This window comes from Ixodes scapularis, unplaced genomic scaffold (assembly GCF_016920785.2).
Source record: "Ixodes scapularis isolate PalLabHiFi unplaced genomic scaffold, ASM1692078v2 ptg000044l_1__unscaffolded, whole genome shotgun sequence".
NCBI classification, from domain to species: domain Eukaryota; kingdom Metazoa; phylum Arthropoda; class Arachnida; order Ixodida; family Ixodidae; genus Ixodes; species Ixodes scapularis.
In genome coordinates this window covers 501,661-525,211 of record NW_024609897.1, presented here as the reverse complement: position 1 = coordinate 525,211, position 23,551 = coordinate 501,661, and the positions used below count along the sequence as shown (strand labels likewise).

The window sequence follows — 23,551 nt, the reverse complement described above, 5'->3', positions numbered from 1 at the left end:
TTATATTTAGGCCTCAATATCGGAAAAAGACGTTTTTGTTTTGCAAGACCTAAGTCAGACATAGCGACCCATGCGTCTCTATGAATTGTGAAAAAGTTTTCTTGAATTTTCTTCTGCATTTTGTAATCAATTATAAACAGATTTCGTGGTATTGAATATTTATGTGTTTTGATAAGAGCGGGAACCATGAGATACATATCTAACCAAATCAGCAGGCCTAGTAGACTTTCAATAACCAAATGGGACAGACGTTGTATTGTTTCGATTTATAAACCTTTCAAAGTAAACTAGCACGACTAGCTATTTGCTGTCATATTACTAAGACAAAGAAAGTCACCACATTGTCGATATATACAATTCTTTACGAAACCAAACACTGGGGCGCTCGAAGCTAGGGCAAACAGGCGGTATCGTTTCACGCATGCACGGATGGCTGGTTTCAAATTCCCCCACATCTCTAACGAAACCGGCCCATCTTCGTGTGTGCGTCTGTGGGATTTCTGTCTCGAGCCGCCGGTTTTAGCGCGCACGCGGCATTGTTTTGGCTGACAGAACAGTTGTTGACCGTCGACATTGTAAGGCCCTGGTGTCCTCATCCTTTCAGGCAACGATTCCTTTGCTTTCCCTTGTGCAATACTCTGACAGACTCCTCCTGGGTGGCTGTCACTGCTCGCCGCGTCAACGACAGAATCGTACCATTTCACTCCTCGTGACACAGGGTGCGCTGCTCGCTTTACTGTCACGGGCCGTCCCATCTAACACAACGAGCGCGAAAGGTCGTGGTCATCTGCTGGCTCCGAAAGGGCGGGACGTTCATGCAGGCCAATGAGGGCCCCGAATCAATAAGACGTCTGCCGACTCCTACACGTTAAAAATTTACGACACCTGCTGCTCTGTTAATAAGTGTTGCTTTCTCATTATGGAACGCCTCCAATGTAGCTTGCCGCCTATAATAAAATTTAAATAATCAAGAAATATATCTGGGTGGAAATACTGTATTTAATTTTTATGTGGGAACGTTGAAAAAAAGAAAAACTATTTCCAAGCTTGTGAAGACGCGCAATTCGCAAGTCCATTTCGAGCCGTAAAAACACGTTTTCGTACGATATTGATGCTTAAACGTAGAACATACAAACAAAATATACACTTTCTAGGCATGATTTTCGTGTAGACAACTATCATATCTACATTTGAACAAAAAATAAAAAAAAATAAAAAATGGGTTTTTTGAGAAAATCAATTTCAAAAATGGTACTTTTTGGTTTTTGCATAATATTAACGTAAACGTACCGCAAAGGATATTTTAAACAACCAAGGAATTTTATAATAAATATAAAGAGCGTGTTTTGGGCTCTCCGTGGACATAAAAAATATCGGTGTAACCCAAGTAGATCTCCAGTAATTAATTGTCAAAGTTCGTCAACAATTGACCGAGGAGGCGTTTTTGACATTTTTACAGAAAAAAAGCAAAAGGCCTAAAATTATTTCATGGTATTGGAGCCTTTTAAATATGTCCAAAGAGTGCTTCAAAAAAGATAATATAATGTGGACTGAAAATCCATGGCGGGAGATCAAGCGAAACATCCGACCCACGACGGGTGTGAAAAACACTGCTTTTCGCCGCGGCCTCTTTAAAAATTCATAAGTCGAGAACAAAAAATCCGACGAACTTGCGGTTTGTGTCGACTACGGTTTTAGAAAAGGCGCCATAACATATATTTTTTTCATCGAAATTGAAAATTCGACCCTTTTTGCCTGCACGATTTGAGATGAAACCACCCATATATGTATATATATATATATATATATATATATATATATATATATATATATATATATATATATATATATATATATATATATATATATACACAACACGGGCACTTCACACCATCGTACGTGGTCTCCGAGGAGGATATAAACGTGGCCGCAAAAAGTGAAAAGGTAGAGCGTCAGACACGACTCATGTAACGGGTGCCCCGTTACATGAGTCGTTTTTTTATCTTCACCGGACTAAATGCTCCGCCGTTTTTTGGCTTTCGGCGGGTTCCTGAAAACTTGGATTCTTTAATTAATTGGATTAAGTACGGTTCATTCATCTGCACAAATTCGTTTATATCCTCCTCGGAGACCACGTACGTTGGTGTGAAGTGCCCGTGTTGTATATTCAATAACGTGGCTCTTGATTCTCGCAGATGATGATGATACCGTGTCTCTAAAGCTCATAGACAAAGAATACTACTACATGTACACGGGGCGAAACAAACAGTGGGAGGATTTCTGGAGCACAAACGAGCACGTACCACGTGACGCTAAGCGTCGTACCGCGTTCCACGCGGCGGCGTGTGTTTCCAGAACACCTCCGATTGAATACATTTCGTTTCTTGTGCATTAATAAGACAGGTAGGAAACGCCAGAAAGCCAAGGTGGAGTTGTGTAGTGGTTAGCACACCCGACCGGACTTTGGGAGGCACAGAGTTCATATCCTGGCTCCGCCGTTTTTTGGCTTTCGGCGGGTTCCAGAAAACTTGGATTCTTTAATTCATTGGATTAAGTACGGTTCTTTCATCTGCACAAATTCGTTTATATATATATGTGTATATATATATATATATATATATCCACAGCTACATAACGACCTTCGAAGATCAACGCTAACCGCGGTGATTTTGGGAGGTGGAATAAACTTTGTTAGCGAAGTTCAAGAGGTTTGTGTGTCCCCTTATTTCGGTAACGTCTTAACTTTTTCTTTCAAGTTTCCTTCCCAGTTCCAGAATGTTAACATCATGATCATGTGCAGTGGACCAGAAAAATGTGTGCCAGCATCTAGTAATTTAAACTTTTCGTGAAATGTGAATTTCACAGATCGGTTTTATCCTGTAAAATTACAAAGCGTATCTCTGTTTCTGTAAAGAAATCATTAAGGTAAAAAAACATGCCAGGGTCAAAGGCGGACGGCGTCGCAGTCGACCGAGTCGAGTGGTGGGGCGCGTTTGGCGCATATTTGACAGATTTTAAAGTAAATATATTCGACATATATCTGCCGGGTTGGGTGAGTTAAAGTCTGAAAATGTATCTCCAACCAAAAGTTGAAAAGCAACCCGACGTTTCAAAACCAACACGGTTTCTTCTTCAGGGGTGACTGAAGGCACGTGGACACAGCAGCAGCTCCCAACCGCTTCGTCTTAAAAAAAGAAAAGAAAAGAAAGAAGAGAAAAGGAAAAATTAAAAAGGAGAAGTTAGGAAATAGAAAAAATCGTAAAATAACTTGTTAGTTATGAAGATGGTCGTCTCTTCAGCTTTTCCGTCAGGTCACGGAGGCCATGCGCGTACACAGAGGGCAGAGCGCCCACCGACCTGATTAGGTTTCCTGGCGTGTGCTGGATTTGCCACGATTCCAAGAAAAGTCTTCTTCGAAAATTGGGCTCTGTGTCCACCACGTGCACGTTCGCGAAGTCAATGCGATGGTCTAGGGTATCGCAATGTTCGGCGATGGCGCTGCGCTCACTGTCAAACTTCCGCACGTCGTTCTTGTGTTGGCGGATACGCTCGGGAAAGTTCTTCGTCTCGCCGATGTAGGTTGCGGGGCACTCTGCGCCAGGAATGGTGTAAACCACGCCCTGTGTTTTTTCCTTTGGTAGACGGTCTTTCGGTCTTGGCATAAACCCGCCCAGTGTGGACGTGAGCTTGTGGGCCACCAGAATTCCTTCCTTTTCCAGTACTCGTGCAAGCGCTTCGCTGGTTCCCTTTACGTAAGGGACGCTTATTCGCGCGACTCGACGGGGCTGTCGTTCTTCTATTGGCATCTGGTTTTGTCTGGCGAGACCTTGGCGTCGGGCGATGCGCTCAATAAAGCTACTAGAGTAGCCATTTTTCTTTAGGTCTTCAATTATGATCTTCTTCTCCTTCTTTCTATCGGCTTCCGACGAGCAGATTGTCGTTGCCCTACGGAGCAGGGTCGAAGCCTTATGACTCGTTGGATGGTTGGAGTCAAAATCGAGGTACCGTGCGGTGTGTGTTGGTTTTCGGTACACCGCAAACGTCAGACCTTGTCCTCGTTGGTTCACCAGCACATCAAGAAACGGCAAGGTGCCATCCGTCTCATATTCCACGTTAAATTTAATGGCCAACTCGATAGAGTTGAGGTGTGCCAAAAAATTAGTCACGTCCCGTTCCTTGAGAATGCAGAAACACTCATCTACATAGCGCGTGAATACTTTGGGGCTGTTGGGGAAAGACCTCAGCGCTTTTTGCTCGATTTTCTCCATCGTGAGGTTCGCCGTTGTGACCGAGATGGCCGCACCCACTGCAGTGCCACTGACCTGTTTAAAAAGCTCCCCTTTGAAGGTGAAGTATGCGCTGCCGAGACAGAACTCGAGCAGACGATACAGCTCCTCCACAGTGGGGTTGGTTCTTGTGGTCTAGGAGATGTCTTTTTCGAGGGCTTCGCGGGCTGCAGCAACTGCAAGGGAAACTGGGACACTTGTGAAGAGGGACACTACGTCGAAGGACACCATGGTGTCACTGTCGCTGAGATGTATTTACGAGGCGCGTTCCACGAAGTGATCAGCATTTTCTACATGGGTCGACGTGTTTCCGACGAAGGGAGCCAAAGTCCGGTAAAGATAATTGGATAGCGCCCGAAGCGGTGAGGTTGTAAAGTCCACAATAGGTCGTAGAGGCACGTTGGGTTTGTGGATCTTTGGAAGGCCATAAAAGCCTTGAGCAGAGCCATTCCTGCAAATAAGTCGCAAGTAAAGGCTTTTTGACTCAGGGTATTTCTTGAAAATCTCTGCCAGGATTTTGTTCAAGTTCCTCTGAACCTGTGGCATCGGATCTTTCTTGAGCTTTACATAAGCATGGCTGCCAAGAAGATCCCGTACCTTTTCCTCGTATACCTCCCGGTCCAGGACGACGGTCGACTTCCCTTTGTCAGCCGGCAGAAGCACAATCTCCGTATCTTCGCGAAGTTTGCGAAGCGCTGTAACTTCTTCCGTTGGCAGGTTGTGTCGTTGCCGTTGTGGGAGCTCGGACAGGATGCCCACCGCTTTAAGCCGCACTCCATCCCAGATGCTAGGGTCTAAGCGCATAATTCCCTCCTCCACAGCCGCGACCATTTTTGGAAGAGGCGGCCGTTGCGTTGTCATATTGAATCCGTGGCCTTTTGCCAAGACCGCATTCTCGCATGGCGAGAGTTGTCGAGAGGAGAGGTTCTTGGACAAAGTTTGTGTCATTGGTGACTCGACTTGAACGGTCCGATCTTTTTAGCCTTGAAATCTTCTCTTTCTGAGAAGTCCGTCGTTTATCCAAAGCAGTAGATGCGACACTTGTGGCAAAAGCCTGCAAAGCCGAGAACACGTCCGGCGTGCGGTGCTCGAGTTGCCGGCGTGCGAAGAAGAGGTCTAGTTCTTTTTTTCTTAGCGTGGCCTGGCAATCGTGAATTCTGGCGCTTACCAATCATTTCTCTGCCTGCGCCACGATCTTGTGCCCCTCCTCTGTGTGGACAAGGCGCTTCAGACGAAGGCTTCGGGGAACAAGGTTCATATCCCGGCACGACCTCGTGAAGTCGAGGTGAGACTTGTAAGCTGAAATGCTGCGGGTTACGTGGACAAACCGCTTTGCTAGCTGTGCTGTCTCCGGTCTAAAGTCAAGGAGTAAAGACTTGAAAGTAAACATATTCGACAGATATCTGCCTGGTTGTGTGAGAGTTAAAGTCTGAAAATGTATCTCCAACCAAAAATTGAAAAGCAACCCGGCGTCGGGAGCAGCGTCAGAAGGTGTAGCCATTGTTCTCTATTTCTATTTGCTGGATCGCGTATGACGAGCTCCGGCTATGGAGCGGAATGCGCCCACGGTCGGCCATCTTTTTAGTAGAGATATATCATCTCTAGGCACCATAGTAACATGGCGGACAGCGCAATGGCGGCAGGCTACCATAAAATAGCCGGGAATCTATAGTACACTGTACCGTGGGAGATATTTCGTGCTCGATTGAAGTTGTTCGTCAAAGCAGATTCTTGAAACCCTTCGTGAACGGTAGCCTCAACTTTGAGGACCCCGCGAAACTTCTACGAAAGCGCAGCACCAGGAAAAAGCAGCGAAGCTCGCATCGAAAGCAGACTCCGTAGCGGCGTCTGCTTTCGGTGCTTCTTTCGATGCGACTTTCGATGCGTGTTGTGCTGCTTTTCCCCGGTCCTGCGATTTCGCGACACTTTCACCGGGTCCTCAAAAATCGGGCTACCGTTCATGCCGGATTTCAAAAATATGTTTCGTCAAACAATTTCAATCAAGCATGAAATATCACCCAAGGCATTTCGATGGCAGCCTGCCACCACAACTGTCACAACGCTGTCTGCCACGGATGGATGATAGTGGCTAAAGCAGCTTTACATTGGCTAGAGGTAATATAAAGGCCTGTTCACACATGCAGCGGAGCGCTACAAGCATAGCGCTGACCTCGTGCTAAGCACGTGCCGACGGGAGCGTTCACCAGCTTTGTATCGCACCGTCAAAACTGTTGTTCATGGCATACGATAAGTACCTGACGGCACGTGAGCAGCGTTACATCAGCGCTTCGCTGCAAGTGTGAACCGGCCTTAACTCCACCAAAAAGATGGCCGCCAGCGGCCGCATTCGCGGAGTGGGCAATCGCAATCCAGCAATTGTCATAGATATTACTGGATGTAGCTGACCAGCGAAATTAAGCAGACGACACGCAGACGAAATCCGTCGGCAGCACCAGCACCGTCGTTATGCGATCGGGTTTATTTTTTTGTTAATTTTTAATTTAAGTTTGATTTTTATTGTCCGAATTTATTTTTAAACACAAGGTGCACACCATAAAAAAAAAATGTTGGTAATTTTAATTTACCACGGTTTTCGCGAGCAGTCTTGATAAGGAGGTAGTGCCATCTATCAATATGTGCGCCATGCGCGCTCCACTACTCCACTCCGTCGTTTCCGTCGCTGTCTGCCGTTCACCCTGGCTGTTTTTTAGGTCTATTTCTTACCCAATGGAAGATATACTTTGTATTCTTAGAAGATAAATCGACCTGTGAAATACAATTTGGACGAATATTTTAGATTGCTACATGCAGGCGCCGATAATTAGGGCCCCTTTTAGGTCGAGCCTGGCTTTTTGAGTCACCCTATATTTTATAACCACTACAATGGCAGTCACAAACTAATGAATAGGTTTATTTGAAAGACACAGAAATAAAAAAATGCTTTAACTGGTTCATCTAAAAACATATTTTCTTTCAATTAAAAAAATTGCGCAATATTTACGCCGTTAGGCGCAATTTAGGTGGAGACAGTTGACCCTAGGTCCCGGTCAGGAACGTAGTTACCTACGCTCTATTTCTTGGCTTTCACTAATTAGAGATATGATTGACGTGTGGAATATTCGTTGTAAAATTGCTTCTTTGTGCCGCGGTAATCTTTTATTCGATACATTTTATGTTTGAGAAACAATTTATATAGATAGAGTCATTGTTTAAAAAAAGAAGATCACCAGAACGCATATTTACGATTTGGGTTCAAACGATAACAAACACGGCTGTTGGCGTTCGCGGCCATCGTTTTTCGCACCATGAGGTGTGTCGAGCTCGTTTCTATTTATGAGTGTGCGTCGTTTCGCCTTCACCCACGTGTTTATTGGAAGATATCCTCAAACGATATATTTTGCAGCAAACAACTGTGGCAAGTACACACCTTCGGAAGCGCTGTGCGGGTTCTTGGTTTCGTAGCCATGACTGGCCTAGGCCTAGCGTCCTAGTGCATAGAGTGCACAGTTCATAGAGCAGCGGTCCCGCTGCTCTGTGAACTGTGCAGTTATCGTGATTCCAGCCATGTTTTCGATACGGAGAAGGTGCCTACACATGTGAAGATTTGCGAGCCGTTTGGCTGGAGGCCATCGGGCGTTCGCGTAGCATCAAGTTTGTCCAGGTATGTTTCAGTCATTTCGCTTCGAAAGACAAGTAGCTTTCAAGTTCCGCAGTGTACTTCCCCTGCCAAAGCGAATATTTTTAGGTTACGTTTTAATTGTGCGTCATGAGGCTCACCCACTTTTCTGTCGGATACCATGCGAAAAAAGGACATAACGAAAGCAGAACGAGGAAGGACTGCATATTTTTTAGTCCACTGGGTCGCTCTTTACTAAGCATATCGACTGACGCTGACAGACGCTTTTATTGGAACGTCGCTCGTTCATGATGCAACGCAAAAAGGCCGTCTTCATGGTCGCGTCTGGCGAGCGCCTCAAAATGTTTTACACGGGGACGGAATAGCCGGCGGACGAAGGAGAAAACGGGCGCCATTGCGCAACTTTCATGACCGTGCGTCGCGGGCATTGCAGACGACCACAGACGGCAGCGGAATAGCAGACGACGCCAGGGGCTGCTACGCGTCTGCTCGAATGACTAGCAGGCGGTGCCAGACGCCAGACTAGACGCACCAGATGTCGCGCAAGGGAGACACTAGGCTTCCAAGCGTGTTCGGCCGAGCAGCCAAGCCAATCCACTAGTAATGGGTGGGGCTACTGATATGTGGGTTGGATTTAGAGCGGGGCGTGACCTCGACTTAAATTGCGTCTCAAAGCTTATGGGTTACGCAAAAAATTGTTTTCCTCCACAGATTTAAAAAAAAAAGATACGTGAAAAGTTAGACAAACACACAACAGAACATTAAAACACTTTTAATACAGAAACAAAACACGAAAACCTTACCAGTTGCCGCACTAACGACGAGGCCAATAAAGATAGTCAAAACAGCCGTCAGAACTCCACTCCAGTAGGCGGACAGCCGGTAGAGCAGGAAAATATCTTTCTTTCTGCACAAGAGAAAGTTAAAATCGAAGATATGTGGAGCACATAATGCTCTACGACTTTAGTAGAATAATCAGGTGCGATTTCGTTAAGCATAGTGAACCTTTCACGGGTCATGGAAAGTGGGCATCTGGAACGATGTAGGGACTGTCCTTGAATAATTTTCCTCGTAGCTGGCCGGCGAACAACGTATTTGAGAGCAAAAACTATCACGATATTTGTTGTTGGAGTCACCGAGATGCTGGTAGTGTTCTTTTAGAGAGAAGTATAGATGTATCCTCGCGATAGTAAGATTTAGCCAAACAAACCTGTCCATCAGAGATTTCAACATGACTTGAAGCACCACTTGCTCCTAGGCTTGCGTTGCGCCGGCGTGGAGTGTTTAGTGTATCGCTATTCAGTCTATCACTAAATACGCATAAACAAAAATATGACTACGTTTGACAGCTTGAACTATAGGTGCAGTAAGTAGTCTTTCGTAAAAACATCTCAGGGCGTGTTCATTGCTGCGTTTGTGCCTCTTGCACAATACTTTCCTGTCTCGCCGCCGTTTTGAGTGCGCGAGGATCGAACTATGAACTGCGATGCTTAGAACGTGTATCCAACTCGTGTGATTTATGGTGTCTTTGTTATGAGATTCTTGTATTCTTTCAGATGATGTTACAAGTCGGGAGTGCAGAAAATGGACGGGAACTTGCGTTTTTACTCTTTGCCTCTGTGGTAGTGTGTCTTTTAGCCTTTCATTGCGATCTCACTAAAAACTTATAACTTAACAAACTGCAGTATCCATTAGACTCTAGTAGTCGGCACCCGGTGTATTGTACGCAAAAGCAAATTTAGAAAGAAATAAAAATGCTCTTTTATTGATATGTCAGTGGTGTGAACCCGGCCAATATTGTAGCCTATCGAGCATCAATCCCGCCTTCTTTTATGCTTCATGAAGCTATGAATTAACCTTGTACAGCATATTGCAGCGGTTCTGTTCCCGCCACCACCAGAACCCGAAATCGACACCGATTCTGGGGTTTCCAACCTGGCACGTCCACTCTCATTACCTCTCTTCCTGGGATAGCCAGGCATGAGTGACGTTTGCGCCGATGAAGGTGAAGTTTCCGGGACAGTTGTCTAGCGTTACAGGCATCCGCGGCGGGTGGACGCCGACCAGGAGTTTTCCCAGCACGGCCCAAATTTGAAGAACCATCGTTATGATGACCGACACTGCGGCGCCCTGCATTCGTATGACAGTTGTTTAAATGGGTATTGGGGTGAACTTAACCGTGGTTTGTTTTTACCGAAATATATCGTGCTACCGATAGAGCTATATATTATACACGAAATAAATAGGCACCGATAGTCCATTAGATTATATCACGTATTTTTTTTTACTTCTATTATTTGTAAATGCTGAACAATTGATATTAATATAAATGACAGTCATTATAAAGCAACATTTTGGGAGTATCTTTGATCTGAAAGGGGCGATACAATGGTTTTTGTACTTAGCGCGAATGAAACTTAGAACGGATTCCTGATGTTAATGAGCTAAGAAACTCTCGTTCGTTTTTCACCACACACAATCGAAGACACAGAAACAATTAAAAAAAAAACTAGCAGCGTTTACCCCTTCAACTCGCAGACAGAACAAGCGGCCACATGATCTGGAGCCGATGACTGCCGCCAAAGTTAATCATAGCCCCGCGCTAGGGTTGGGAAGGCACAGGACACGCGCTGAGTTCCAGACATCGTTATGGTTCGGCTGTTGTCGTCATTCCATGGATTGGACACGGGCTACTACCCGAATACTTCAAGAGGGATCGATTATCACGAGCCCAAATCCAGTGCCCACACCATGCTAGGGCCCAATCTATGAGCCGCATTCAAATATCATCACTACAGGATACTGCGATCCCCCACTTACATCATCAGGTTTCCCGAAGGAAAGATAGAACGAAATTGGTAGCACTTGCCCTTGAAATTACAACGCAAAATAGAGGCATCTTAGCCAGTGGCGTTGCGGGCGGGTATCGTCGAGTCCCACTAGTGCCAGTAAGCTCGTGTAACGTTAAAACATTCCAATGGAATATCGTTGCACCTTCAATTTACAGCACAATAAAGAAGCTTCTTGGCAAGTGGCGTTGCGTGCGACTATCCTCGAGTTCCACTAGTGTCAGTAAACACGTTTAACGTTAAAAGCATTCCAATTGAATACCGCTGCACCTTGAAATTACAACGCAACAAATAAGCGTCTAGGCCTGTGGCGTGGCGTGCGAGTAAGATCGAGTCCCACTAGTGTTAGTAAACACGTGTAACGTTAAACAACAAATACTTTTATTAAGGTTGTTTTTTTTTTTTGCACCTAATAAACAGTTGAGTTTAAAAGCATTCCAATTGAATATCGTTGCACCTTGAAATCACAACGCAACAAAGAAGCATCTAGGCCTGTGGCGTTGCGTGCGAGTATCCTCGAGTTCCACAATTGCCAGTAAGCTCCTGTAACGTTAAAAAATTCCAATTGAATATCGGTGCACCTTGAAATTACAACCCAACAAAGAAGCATCTAGGCCTGTGGCGTTGCGTGCGAGTATCCTCGAGTCGTACTAGTGCCAGTAAACACGTGTAACGTTGAAACATTCCAATTAAATATCGTTGCGCCTTACAATTAAAACGCACTAAAGCAGCTTCTTGGCAAGTGGCGCTGCGTGCGAGTATCCTCGAGTCCCCCACGTGTAACGTTAAAAGCATTCCAATTGAATATCGTTGCACCTTATAACTACAACACAACAAAGAAGCTTCTTGGCAAGTGGCGTTGCGTGCGACTATCCTCGAGTTCCACTAGTGTCAGTAAACACGTTTAACGTTAAAAGCATTCCAATTGAATACCGCTGCACCTTAAAATTACAACGCAACAAATAAGCGTCTAGGCCTGTGGCGTGGCGTGCGAGTAAGATCGACTCCCACTAGTGTTAGTAAACACGTGTAACGTTAAAAGCATTCCAATTGAATATCGTTGCACCTTGAAATCACAACGCAACAAAGAAGCATCTAGGCCTGTGGCGTTGCGTGCGTGTATCCTCGAGTTCCACAATTGCCAGTAAGCTCCTGTAACGTTAAAAAATTCCAATTGAATATCGGTGCACCTTGAAATTACAACGCAACAAAGAAGCATCTAGGCCTGTGGCGTTGCGTGCGAGTATCCTCGAGTCGTACTAGTGCCAGTAAACACGTGTAACGTTAAAACATTCCAATTAAATATCGTTGAGCCTTACAATTAAAACGCACTAAAGCAGCTTCTTGGCAAGTGGCGTTGCGTGCGACTATCCTCGAGCCCCACTAGTGCCAGTAAACACGTGTAATGTTAAAAGCATTCCAATTGAATATCGTTGCACCTTGAAATTACAGCGCAACAAAGAAGCTTCCTGGCAAGTGGCGTTACGTGCGACTATCCTCGAGTCGCACTAGTGCCAGTAAACACGTGTAATGTTAAAAGCATTCCAATTGAATATCGTTGCACCTTGAAATTACAGCGCAACAAAGAAGCTTTCTGGCAAGTGGCGTTACGTGCGACTATCCTCGAGTCGCACTAGTGCCAGTAAACACGTGTAATGTTAAAAGCATTCCAATTGAATATCGTTGCACCTTGAAATTACAGCGCAACAAAGAAGCTTCCTGGCAAGTGGCGTTACGTGCGACTATCCTCGAGTCGCACTAGTGCCAGTAAACTAGTGTAATGTTAAAAGCATTTCAATTGAATATCGTTGCACCTTGAAATTACAACGCAACAAAGAAGCATCTAGACCTGAGGCGTTACGTGCGAGTATCCTCGAGTCCCACTAGTGCCAGTAAGCTTGTGTAACATTAAAAACAATCAATTGAATATCGTTGCACCTTGAAAATACAAAACAACAAAGAAGCTTCTTGGCAAGTGGCGTTGCGTGCGACTATCCTCAAGTCCCACTACGGCCAGTAAACACGTGTAGCGTTAAAAGCATTCCAATTGAATATCGTTGCACCTTAAAATTACAACGCAACAAAGAAGCTTCCTGGGAAGTGGCGTTGCGTGTGACTATTCTCGAGCCCCACTAGTGCCAGTAAACACGTGTAACGTTAAAATATTCCAATTAAATAGCGTTGCACTTTATAACTACAACGCAACAATGAAGCTTCTTGGCAAGTGGCATTACGTGCGACTATTCTCGAATCCCACTAGTGCCGGTAAACACGTGCAACGCTAAAAGCATTCCAATTGAATAACGTTGCACCTTTAAATTACAACGCAACAAAGAAGTGTCTAGGCCTGCGGCGTTGCGTGCGTGTATCCTCGAGTCCCACTCGTGCGAGTAAACACGTGTAATGTTAAAAGCATTCCAATTGAATATCGTTGCACCTTGAAATTACAACGCAACAAAGATGCTTCTGGCAAGTGGCGCTGCGTGCGACTGTCCTCGAGTCCCGGTAGTGCCAGTAAACACGTTTAACGCTAAAAGCATTCCAATTGAATATTGTTGCACCTTCAACTTACAACGCAACAAAGTAGCTTCTTGGCAAATGGCGTTGCGTGCGACTATCCTCGAGTCGTACTAGTGCCAGTAAACACGTGTAACGTTGAAACATTCCAATTAAATATCGTTGCGCCTTACAATTAAAACGCACTAAAGCAGCTTCTTGGCAAGTGGCGCTGCGTGCGTGTATCCTCGTGTCCCACTAGTGCCAGTAAGCTCGTGTAACGTTAAAAGCATTCCAATTGAATATCGTTGCACCTTATAACTACAACACAACAAAGAAGCTTCTTGGCAAGTGGCGTTGCGTGCGACTATCCTCGAGTTCCACTAGTGTCAGTAAACACGTTTAACGGTAAAAGCATTCCAATTGAATACCGCTGCACCTTAAAATTACAACGCAACAAATAAGCGTCTAGGCCTGTGGCGTGGCGTGCGAGTAAGATCGACTCCCACTAGTGTTAGTAAACACGTGTAACGTTAAAAGCATTCCAATTGAATATCGTTGCACCTTGAAATCACAACGCAACAAAGAAGCATCTAGGCCTGTGGCGTTGCGTGCGTGTATCCTCGAGTTCCACAATTGCCAGTAAGCTCCTGTAACGTTAAAAAATTCCAATTGAATATCGGTGCACCTTGAAATTACAACGCAACAAAGAAGCATCTAGGCCTGTGGCGTTGCGTGCGAGTATCCTCGAGTCGTACTAGTGCCAGTAAACACGTGTAACGTTAAAACATTCCAATTAAATATCGTTGAGCCTTACAATTAAAACGCACTAAAGCAGCTTCTTGGCAAGTGGCGTTGCGTGCGACTATCCTCGAGCCCCACTAGTGCCAGTAAACACGTGTAACGTTAAAATATTCCAATTAAATAGCGTTGCACCTTATAACTACAACGCAACATTGAAGCTTCTTGGCAAGTGGCATTACGTGCGACTATTCTCGAATCCCACTAGTGCCGGTAAACACGTGCAACGCTAAAAGCATTCCAATTGAATAACGTTGCACCTTTAAATTACAACGCAACAAAGAAGTGTCTAGGCCTGCGGCGTTGCGTGCGTGTATCCTCGAGTCCCACTCGTGCGAGTAAACACGTGTAATGTTAAAAGCATTCCAATTGAATATCGTTGCACCTTGAAATTACAACGCAACAAAGATGCTTCTGGCAAGTGGCGCTGCGTGCGACTGTCCTCGAGTCCCGGTAGTGCCAGTAAACACGTTTAACGCTAAAAGCATTCCAATTGAATATCGTTGCACCTTCAACTTACAACGCAACAAAGTAGCTTCTTGGCAAATGGCGTTGCGTGCGACTATCCTCGAGCCCCACTACAGTGCCAGTAAACACGTGTAACGTTAAAACATTACGATTGAATATCGTTGCACCTTGAAAATACAACGCAATAAAGAAGCTTCTTGGCAAGTGGCGTTGCGTGCGACTATCCTCGAGTCCCGGTAGTGCCAGTAAATACGTTTAACGCTAAAAGCATTCCAATTGAATATCGTTGCACCTTCAAATTACAACGCAACAAAGTAGCTTCTTGGCAAATGGCGTTGCGTGCGACTATCCTCGAGCCCCACTACAGTGCCAGTAAACACGTGTAACGTTAAAACATTACGATTGAATATCGTTGCACCTTGAAAATACAACGCAATAAAGAAGCTTCTTGGCAAGTGGCGCTGCGTGCGACTGTCCTCGAGTCCCGGTAGTGCCAGTAAACACATTTAACGCTAAAAGCATTCCAATTGAATATCGTTGCACCTTCAAATTACAACGCAACAAAGTAGCTTCTTGGCAAATGGCGTTGCGTGCGAGTATCCTCGAGTCCCACTAGTGTCAGTAAACACGTGTAACGTTAAAAGCATTCCGATTGAATATCGTTGCAGCTTATAACTACAAGGCAGCAAAGAAGCTTCTTGGGAAGTGGCGTTGCGTGCGACTATCCTCGAGCCCCACTAGTGCCAGTAAACACGTGTAACGTTAAAACATTACGATTGAATATCGTTGCACCTTGAAAATACAACGCAATAAAGAAGCTTCTTGGCAAGTGGCGTTGCGTGCGACTATCCTCGAGTCCCACTCGTGCGAGTAAACACGTGTAATGTTAAAAGCATTCCAATTGAATATCGTTGCACCTTGAAATTACAACGCAACAAAGAAGCTTCCTGGCAAGTGGCGTTACGTGCGACTATCCTCGAGTCGCACTAGTGCCAGTAAACTAGTGTAATGTTAAAAGCATTTCAATTGAATATCGTTGCACCTTGAAATTACAACGCAACAAAGAAGCATCTAGACCTGAGGCGTTACGTGCGAGTATCCTCGAGTCCCACTAGTGCCAGTAAGCTTGTGTAACATTAAAAACAATCAATTGAATATCGTTGCACCTTGAAAATACAAAACAACAAAGAAGCTTCTTGGCAAGTGGCGTTGCGTGCGACTATCCTCAAGTCCCACTACGGCCAGTAAACACGTGTAGCGTTAAAAGCATTCCAAATGAATATCGTTGCACCTTAAAATTACAACGCAACAAAGAAGCTTCCTGGGAAGTGGCGTTGCGTGTGACTATTCTCGAGCCCCACTAGTGCCAGTAAACACGTGTAACGTTAAAATATTCCAATTAAATAGCGTTGCACCTTGAAATTATAACGCAACAATGAAGCTTCTTGGCAAGTGGCATTACGTGCGACTATCCTCGAATCCCACTAGTGCCGGTAAACACGTGCAACGCTAAAAGCATTCCAATTGAATAACGTTGCACCTTTAAATTACAACGCAACAAAGAAGCATCTAGGCCTGCGGCGTTGGGTGCGTGTATCCTCGAGTCCCACTAGCGCCAATAACACGTGTAACTTTAAAACATTCCAATTGAATATCGTTGTACCTTGAAATTACAGCGCAACAAAGATGCTTCTGGCAAGTGGCGTTGCGTGCGACTATCCTCGAGTCAAACTAGTGCCAGTAAACACGTTTAACGCTAAAAGCATTCCAATTGAATATCGTTGCACCTTCAAATTACAACGCAACAAAGTAGCTTCTTGGCAAATGGCGTTGCGTTCGAGTATCCTCGAGTCCCACTAGTGTCAGTAAACACGTGTAACGTTAAAAGCATTCCGATTGAATATCGTTGCAGCTTATAACTACAAGGCAGCAAAGAAGCTTCTTGGGAAGTGGCGTTGCGTGCGACTATCCTCGAGCCCCACTAGTGCCAGTAAACACGTGTAACGTTAAAACATTACGATTGAATATCGTTGCACCTTGAAAATACAACGCAATAAAGAAGCTTCTTGGCAAGTGGCGTTGCGTGCGACTATCCTCGAGTCCCACTCGTGCGAGTAAACACGTGTAATGTTAAAAGCATTCCAATTGAATATCGTTGCACCTTGAAATTACAACGCAACAAAGAAGCTTCCTGGCAACTGGCGTTACGTGCGACTATCCTCGAGTCGCACTAGTGCCAGTAAACTAGTGTAATGTTAAAAGCATTTCAATTGAATATCGTCGCACCTTGAAATTACAACGCAACAAAGAAGCTTCCTGGCAAGTGGCGTTACGTGCGACTATCCTCGAGTCGCACTAGTGCCAGTAAACTAGTGTATTGTTAAAAGCATTTCAATTGAATATCGTTGCACCTTGAAATTACAACGCAACAAAGAAGCATCTAGACCTGAGGCGTTACGTGCGAGTATCCTCGAGTCCCACTAGTGCCAGTAAGCTTGTGTAACATTAAAAACAATCAATTGAATATCGTTGCACCTTGAAAATACAAAACAACAAAGAAGCTTCTTGGCAAGTGGCGTTGCGTGCGACTATCCTCAAGTCCCACTACGGCCAGTAAACACGTGTAGCGTTAAAAGCATTCCAATTGAATATCGTTGCACCTTAAAATTACAACGCAACAAAGAAGCTTCCTGGGAAGTGGCGTTGCGTGTGACTATTCTCGAGCCCCACTAGTGCCAGTAAACACGTGTAACGTTAAAATATTCCAATTAAATAGCGTTGCACCTTGAAATTATAACGCAACAATGAAGCTTCTTGGCAAGTGGCATTACGTGCGACTATCCTCGAATCCCACTAGTGCCGGTAAACACGTGCAACGCTAAAAGCATTCCAATTGAATAACGTTGCACCTTTAAATTACAACGCAACAAAGAAGCATCTAGGCCTGCGGCGTTGGGTGCGTGTATCCTCGAGTCCCACTAGCGCCAATAAACACGTGTAACTTTAAAACATTCCAATTGAATATCGTTGTACCTTGAAATTACAGCGCAACAAAGATGCTTCTGGCAAGTGGCGTTGCGTGCGACTATCCTCGAGTCAAACTAGTGCCAGTAAACACGTTTAACGCTAAAAGCATTCCAATTGAATATCGTTGCACCTTCAAATTACAACGCAACAAAGTAGCTTCTTGGCAAATGGCGTTGCGTTCGAGTATCCTCGAGTCCCACTAGTGTCAGTAAACACGTGTAACGTTAAAAGCATTCCGATTGAATATCGTTGCAGCTTATAACTACAAGGCAGCAAAGAAGCTTCTTGGGAAGTGGCGTTGCGTGCGACTATCCTCGAGCCCCACTAGTGCCAGTAAACACGTGTAACGTTAAAACATTACGATTGAATATCGTTGCACCTTGAAAATACAACGCAATAAAGAAGCTTCTTGGCCAGTGGCGTTGCGTGCGACTATCCTCGAGTCCCACTCGTGCGAGTAAACACGTGTAATGTTAAAAGCATTCCAATTGAATATCGTTGCACCTTGAAATTACAACGCAACAAAGAAGCTTCCTGGCAACTGGCGTTACGTGCGACTATCCTCGAGTCGCACTAGTGCCAGTAAACTAGTGTAATGTTAAAAGCATTTCAATTGAATATCGTCGCACCTTGAAATTACAACGCAACAAAGAAGCTTCCTGGCAACTGGCGTTACGTGCGACTATCCTCGAGTCGCACTAGTGCCAGTAAACTAGTGTAATGTTAAAAGCATTCCAATTGAATATCGTCGCACCTTGAAATTACAACGCAACAAAGAAGCATCTAGACCTGTGGCGTTGCGTGCGAGTATCCTCGAGTCCCACTAGTGCCAGTAAGCTTGTGAAACATTAAAAACAGTCCAATTGAATATCGTTGCACCTTGAAATTACAAAACAATAAAGAAGCTTCTTGGCAAGTGGCGTTGCGTGCGACTAACCTCAAGTCCCACAACGGCCAGTAAACACGTGTAACGTTAAAACATTCCAATTGAATATCGTCGCACCTTGAAATTACAACGCAGCAAAGTTTCTTGGCAAGTGGCGTTGCGTGCGAGTATCCTCGAGTCAAACTAGTGCCAGTAAACACGTGTAACGTTAAAAGATTCCAATTGAATATCGTTGCACCTTAAAATTACAACGCAACAAAGAAGCTTCTTGGCAAGTGCCGTTGCGTGCGACTATCCTCGAGCCCCACTAGTGCCAGTAAACACGTGCAACGCTATAACAATCCAATTGAATGTCGTTGCACCTTGAAATTACAACGCGACAGCTTCTTGGCTAGTGCCATTGCGTGCGAGTATCCTCGAGCCCCACAAGTGCCAGTAGGCTCGTGTAACGTTAAAAGCATTCCAATTGAATATCGTTGCACCTTAACATTACAACACAACAAAGAAGCTTCCTGGGAAGTGGCGTTGCGTGTGACTATTCTCGAGCCCCACTAGTGCCAGTAAACACGTGTAACGTTAAAATATTCCAATTAAATAGCGTTGCACCTTGAAATTATAACGCAACAATGAAGCTTCTTGGCAAGTGGCATTACGTGCGACTATCCTCAAATCCCACTAGTGCCGGTAAACACGTGCAACGCTAAAAGCATTCCAATTGAATAACGTTGCACCTTTAAATTACAACGCAACAAAGAAGTATCTAGACCTGCGGCGTTGCGTGCGTGTATCCTCGTGTCCCACTAGTGCCAGTAAGCTCGTGTAACGTTAAAAACATTCCAATTGAATATCGTTTCACCTTTGAAATTACAACGCAACAAAGAAACTTCTTGGCAAGTGACGTTGCGTGCGAGTATCCTCGAGTTCCACTATAGTGCCTGTAAGCTCGCGTAACGTTAAAGCATTCCAATTGAATATCGTTGCACCTTGAAATTGCAACGCAACAAAGAAACTTCTTGGTCAGTGGAGTTCCGTGCAAGTACCTTCGAGACCTACTATTGTTCCAGTATGCTCGTGTAACGTTAAAAACCTCCCGATTGAATATCGTTTCATCTCTCTTTTGCATGATGAAGCACGCAAACAAATCCTCCTTTTTTCGTGTGCCTTCCTAAAATTCAATACAATGAAGGTACAGACACTTAACATTCTGAAAGAGAAATCTACTCCGGAATACAAATATAAATATGTAGTTTAGCTGATTGTAAATGTATTGAAATATAACTTGTGGATGCACCATAACGACGAAACTATTGTTTTTGCTAGCTTGTAAGGAAAACAAAAATTAGAAACAAGTTCAAGCCAGATATTATAACTCCTACAGAGGAGAGCCTATACAAGATTAAAATATGCGCTCAATGCAACAATTAAACAAATCATGACTAAAAGTCGATTCAAATAATCCCCTATATTTCAGCTTTACTAAAACTCTTTAAATACTCTGCGGATAATTTTTGTTTCATACGAGTGCGAAATGGGTTCGCAATTTATTAACTGTTTTTTGTATAAATTGCTTTGTTGTTGGGTTCATTAAAATAAATTCGTGTTTGTATGTTTACACGGCCTGAACTGACTCTGCCTCAACAATCAACTTGTCTCTCAGCTGTAGATGGGCAATTTAGCCAGTGCGGTACAACCGCTAACCTTTGTTCATTAACGTGGACCACGCAGTAGTGATACGCCACCACACGCCGGTATGATACTCATGCCCCTGACACGAAAGTACGCGAGCACGTGCTCGGCTGGGTGGCGAAAACAAAGTTTGTTTTTTTTACAAAAAAATTCAACTATACACGATTGCAAGCGAAGCAACTGGCCGCCGCCATGCGCCTACTCGTGCGAGCAAGCCTGTGCTAGGGTGCCTCAATAGAGAGTTTTAGTAGATCGTTCCGATACCTCCGATACCCCTGATAACGGTAGTATGCATGCGCAAGGGAGGCGGTGGCGGGGTATGGGGTATCGTTATCGGAGTCATGGAAACGATCTACTAAAACTCTCTAGTGTCCTTCTGCTTAGAGTGATGCCACCGTTTGTAGTACCCGATGCCGACAGCCCGCGCTCACTCCAAGATATACAAAGATATCGTCGAAAGCAAAGTTTCGCCTTAGCACAGTCCGGGCCACGAGAGCGTGAAGGGACAAGCTCTCTCACGCGCCTCAGAAAAAAAAAAGCAAACGTTTGGAACAAAATGGCCAGATGTTATCACCCTGAGCAAAGCGCGCATGAAGGCAGCCTAGCCTTTTCAGTAAACCGACCTCACCAGCCAGTTTGACTACGTCACCGGTGGTGCAATGCATCGAGGGAACTTTAGTCTTTCTGCGCGTGCGACAACCTCGCTGGAGCTCTGAGCGAGTGCAGCCCGAGATGGCACGAGTCCTGTCGTGCACTGCCGTTTGCCTCCTGTGAACTAATGTTATGGCGGCGTCACGGATGCGCCGAACACTTAGTGAGATCGGTCTATTGCTAGCTTGCCAAAGATGCTAGCACGCACCCGTTACACGTGCTTGCATGCATGGGGCGCCAGCCGGTACGCCAGGCTTGCAATTATCTATGAACCCTTTTCATGGCCAACGCGACCAGACGGTGGTGCAGGCTTTGAAATCCCAAAGAACTTCCGGTTTATAAAAAAAAATGAACAAAGCCCACTTTAACACTACTGCTTGAAATGTCAATTAAACGTTTAATCACCAATTCTCTAGGTGAAAGCCAAAAAAAAGAAAAAACTAAGGGGCGCGATATCTCTTCAAAATTTTCAAATATTCTTGTAAACAAGCTTGTCTCCTCCAATAGCTTACATTGTAAAGCCGAAGGCCATTTAATCTCCACCTTTTCTGCCCGTACAGCATTTATGCTCTTTAAGATTGGTGACATAAGCAAGCTCGAAATGCTTGCAAAAACTAAAGGACCGGAAGTGGTTTGGGACGCATGCGGCAGTTCATATTTGTGAACAGTAACTTGGGTCTATACACAGTTTCATACTTAGTATAGACGATTAATAGCAAGGTCAGTGGCCGCCGCCATGTCTCTGCTCATGCGGACTAAGGTCGCTGGATTCTGGGAAAACAGCGCAAAGCTCCCCGTGTGGTCCATGAATGAGCGATTTCCCTGACCCCTCCGTTCTTGTTGAGCCGATCTAAATTCGCTGGTGACGGGTTGCTTTATGAAGACGTTTGTTGTATACCGACATTTTGCTATCCACACACCGGCGAAACAAGCGCACATCTTCGTACCACCACCACATGCTGTGTCGGTGCTTTGAGACACTGAAAAATACTTTTACTGTTTCGAAATACGCCAGAAGAACAATATATAAGAGGTCCGTGGTGGTGGCCATGGTAGATAAGTTGACTGCATAGAGAGTGCAAAGACGCGTAGATTGGCGAGGAGCGCTTCTAGTACTATCATGCTCCATGGTGATGCTGGCGCGACTGGTTTAGAACGACCCTCTGGAAGCTTCGAAGATTTTAATGAACCGAGCTGGCGATTTCCATGGCAACGTAGACAGATTAGCTAATCGCCTTTCAAGGTTTTGGTCGTCTGTATGTTAGTATCGTTTTGTGTGCGGCTAGCAGCTGGGGAAGGCAATGGCGCTATCTTCCCAGGATTCAGTGAATTTAGTGCGGACAGGCCCGTGGAGTTTCAAGGTTGCCAAAGCTATGTTCACGGGCAAGCTGCACGTCCTTGCTCTCATGGGGTACCAGTCGGGGCGCCATGCTTGCAATTGTCTGTAGACCCGCCTACTGTTTACAAACATGAACCGCGTCTTGCGTCTCAAGTGACTTCCGGTCGCTCCGTCTTTGCAAGCCCGTCGAGTTTGCTTATGTCAGCAGTGCTAGAAGGCATAAATGATAGACGAACAGCAAAACAGATTACTTATAGGGGGCCTTCGGCTGCACGGTTTCACGACTTAGAGGAGGCAAGTTGGTTTACAAAAAATTCAAGACATTTGATCAAATCTCGCGCTTCTTTGCACTTTTGCCGTTCACCTGAAAAATGGGGGGCTAAATGTGTACTTGACGTTTCAAGCAGCGGTGCTAAGCTGGACTCTGTTTATCCTTCTTCTGAACCGGAAATTCGCTGGCATCTCAAAGACTGGAGTACTGCCTAGTAGCGTTTCCAAAGAAAAGGATAGCTAGGGCGTACTTACTGGGCGCCATATTTGAGGGCAATGATTAGAGCGCATGCTCAGATTACTATGCTGCTAAGAGCGGTAATCTTTATTGTGGAGTATGCACGTCGCCAAAGAGCTGTGGAAGCTCACCGTCAGCACGTGCTCATCAGTCGCTCACACAAGTATGTCCGCCAGTGGGTACTCTGGAGTGCATCAATGTCCTTCTGTTTAAGGTGATGCCATCGTTTGTAGCACCCTATGCCGACAGCACACGCTCACAGGGAAATTGCAACGAAATCGCAGGAGACAAAAACGTCGCTTTAGCACAGTCAGCGCCACGAGCGCGCGCAGGGACACGCGCTTCAGAAAAAAAGCGTTCAAAACAAATTGGCTAGGTGTCATCACCCCAAGCAAAGCGCACATGAAGGCACCCTATACTCCATATACAACGCTGTCAAAGCTACTGGAGCGAGCGCGTGGCTTTATGCGTGTTTTCGTTTGCGCGACAACGTATGCAAATGATCTGCGAGGCCAAACATCTTCCACGCTACCGCGGCTTTGACAGGGTTCTACACTAACTACGAAAAAAGTATAGAAAGAATACTCGCAGAAACACTGCGTTTTAACTTCATGCCTTTAGTAAATAAAGGGGTTGATATTTCTCTCTCCTTATTGCAAAGCCGGTAGAAATGGTTCCAGCGAAACTGGAATTTAGACAGCTTAACTCTTTCAGCAGTCACAGTGCCAAATGTGATGGACATTTAGGCATTTCAGTTTAGCATTATCAATAGGTGGCAGTAAAAGCGCATGCCTATAGCGTGAGCCAACAGGGGTCGTTGGCTATTACAGCGGAGCTGTTGAGGGCTAGCTTCCCCAGAATCGTGCGCGGTACCAAACAAATGTCAACACAACACTCTGGTTACCGCCGTCGCTCAT

General features: G+C 45.1%; 1 protein-coding gene across 1 annotated transcript in view; it reads right to left on the bottom strand.

The window, feature by feature from the left end:
• The window catches only part of LOC115317540 (sodium-coupled monocarboxylate transporter 1), a 141,413-nt gene that overhangs the window by 15,250 nt on the left and 102,612 nt on the right, over nt 1-23,551 (bottom strand). Inside the window, exons 12-13 of the mRNA XM_040218554.1 lie at nt 9,881-10,053; nt 8,727-8,830 (exon numbers count right to left, since the gene is read on the bottom strand). Of these exons, the coding sequence (XP_040074488.1) occupies nt 8,727-8,830; nt 9,881-10,053 (277 nt within the window). The remainder of the gene's footprint in view (nt 1-8,726; nt 8,831-9,880; nt 10,054-23,551) is intronic.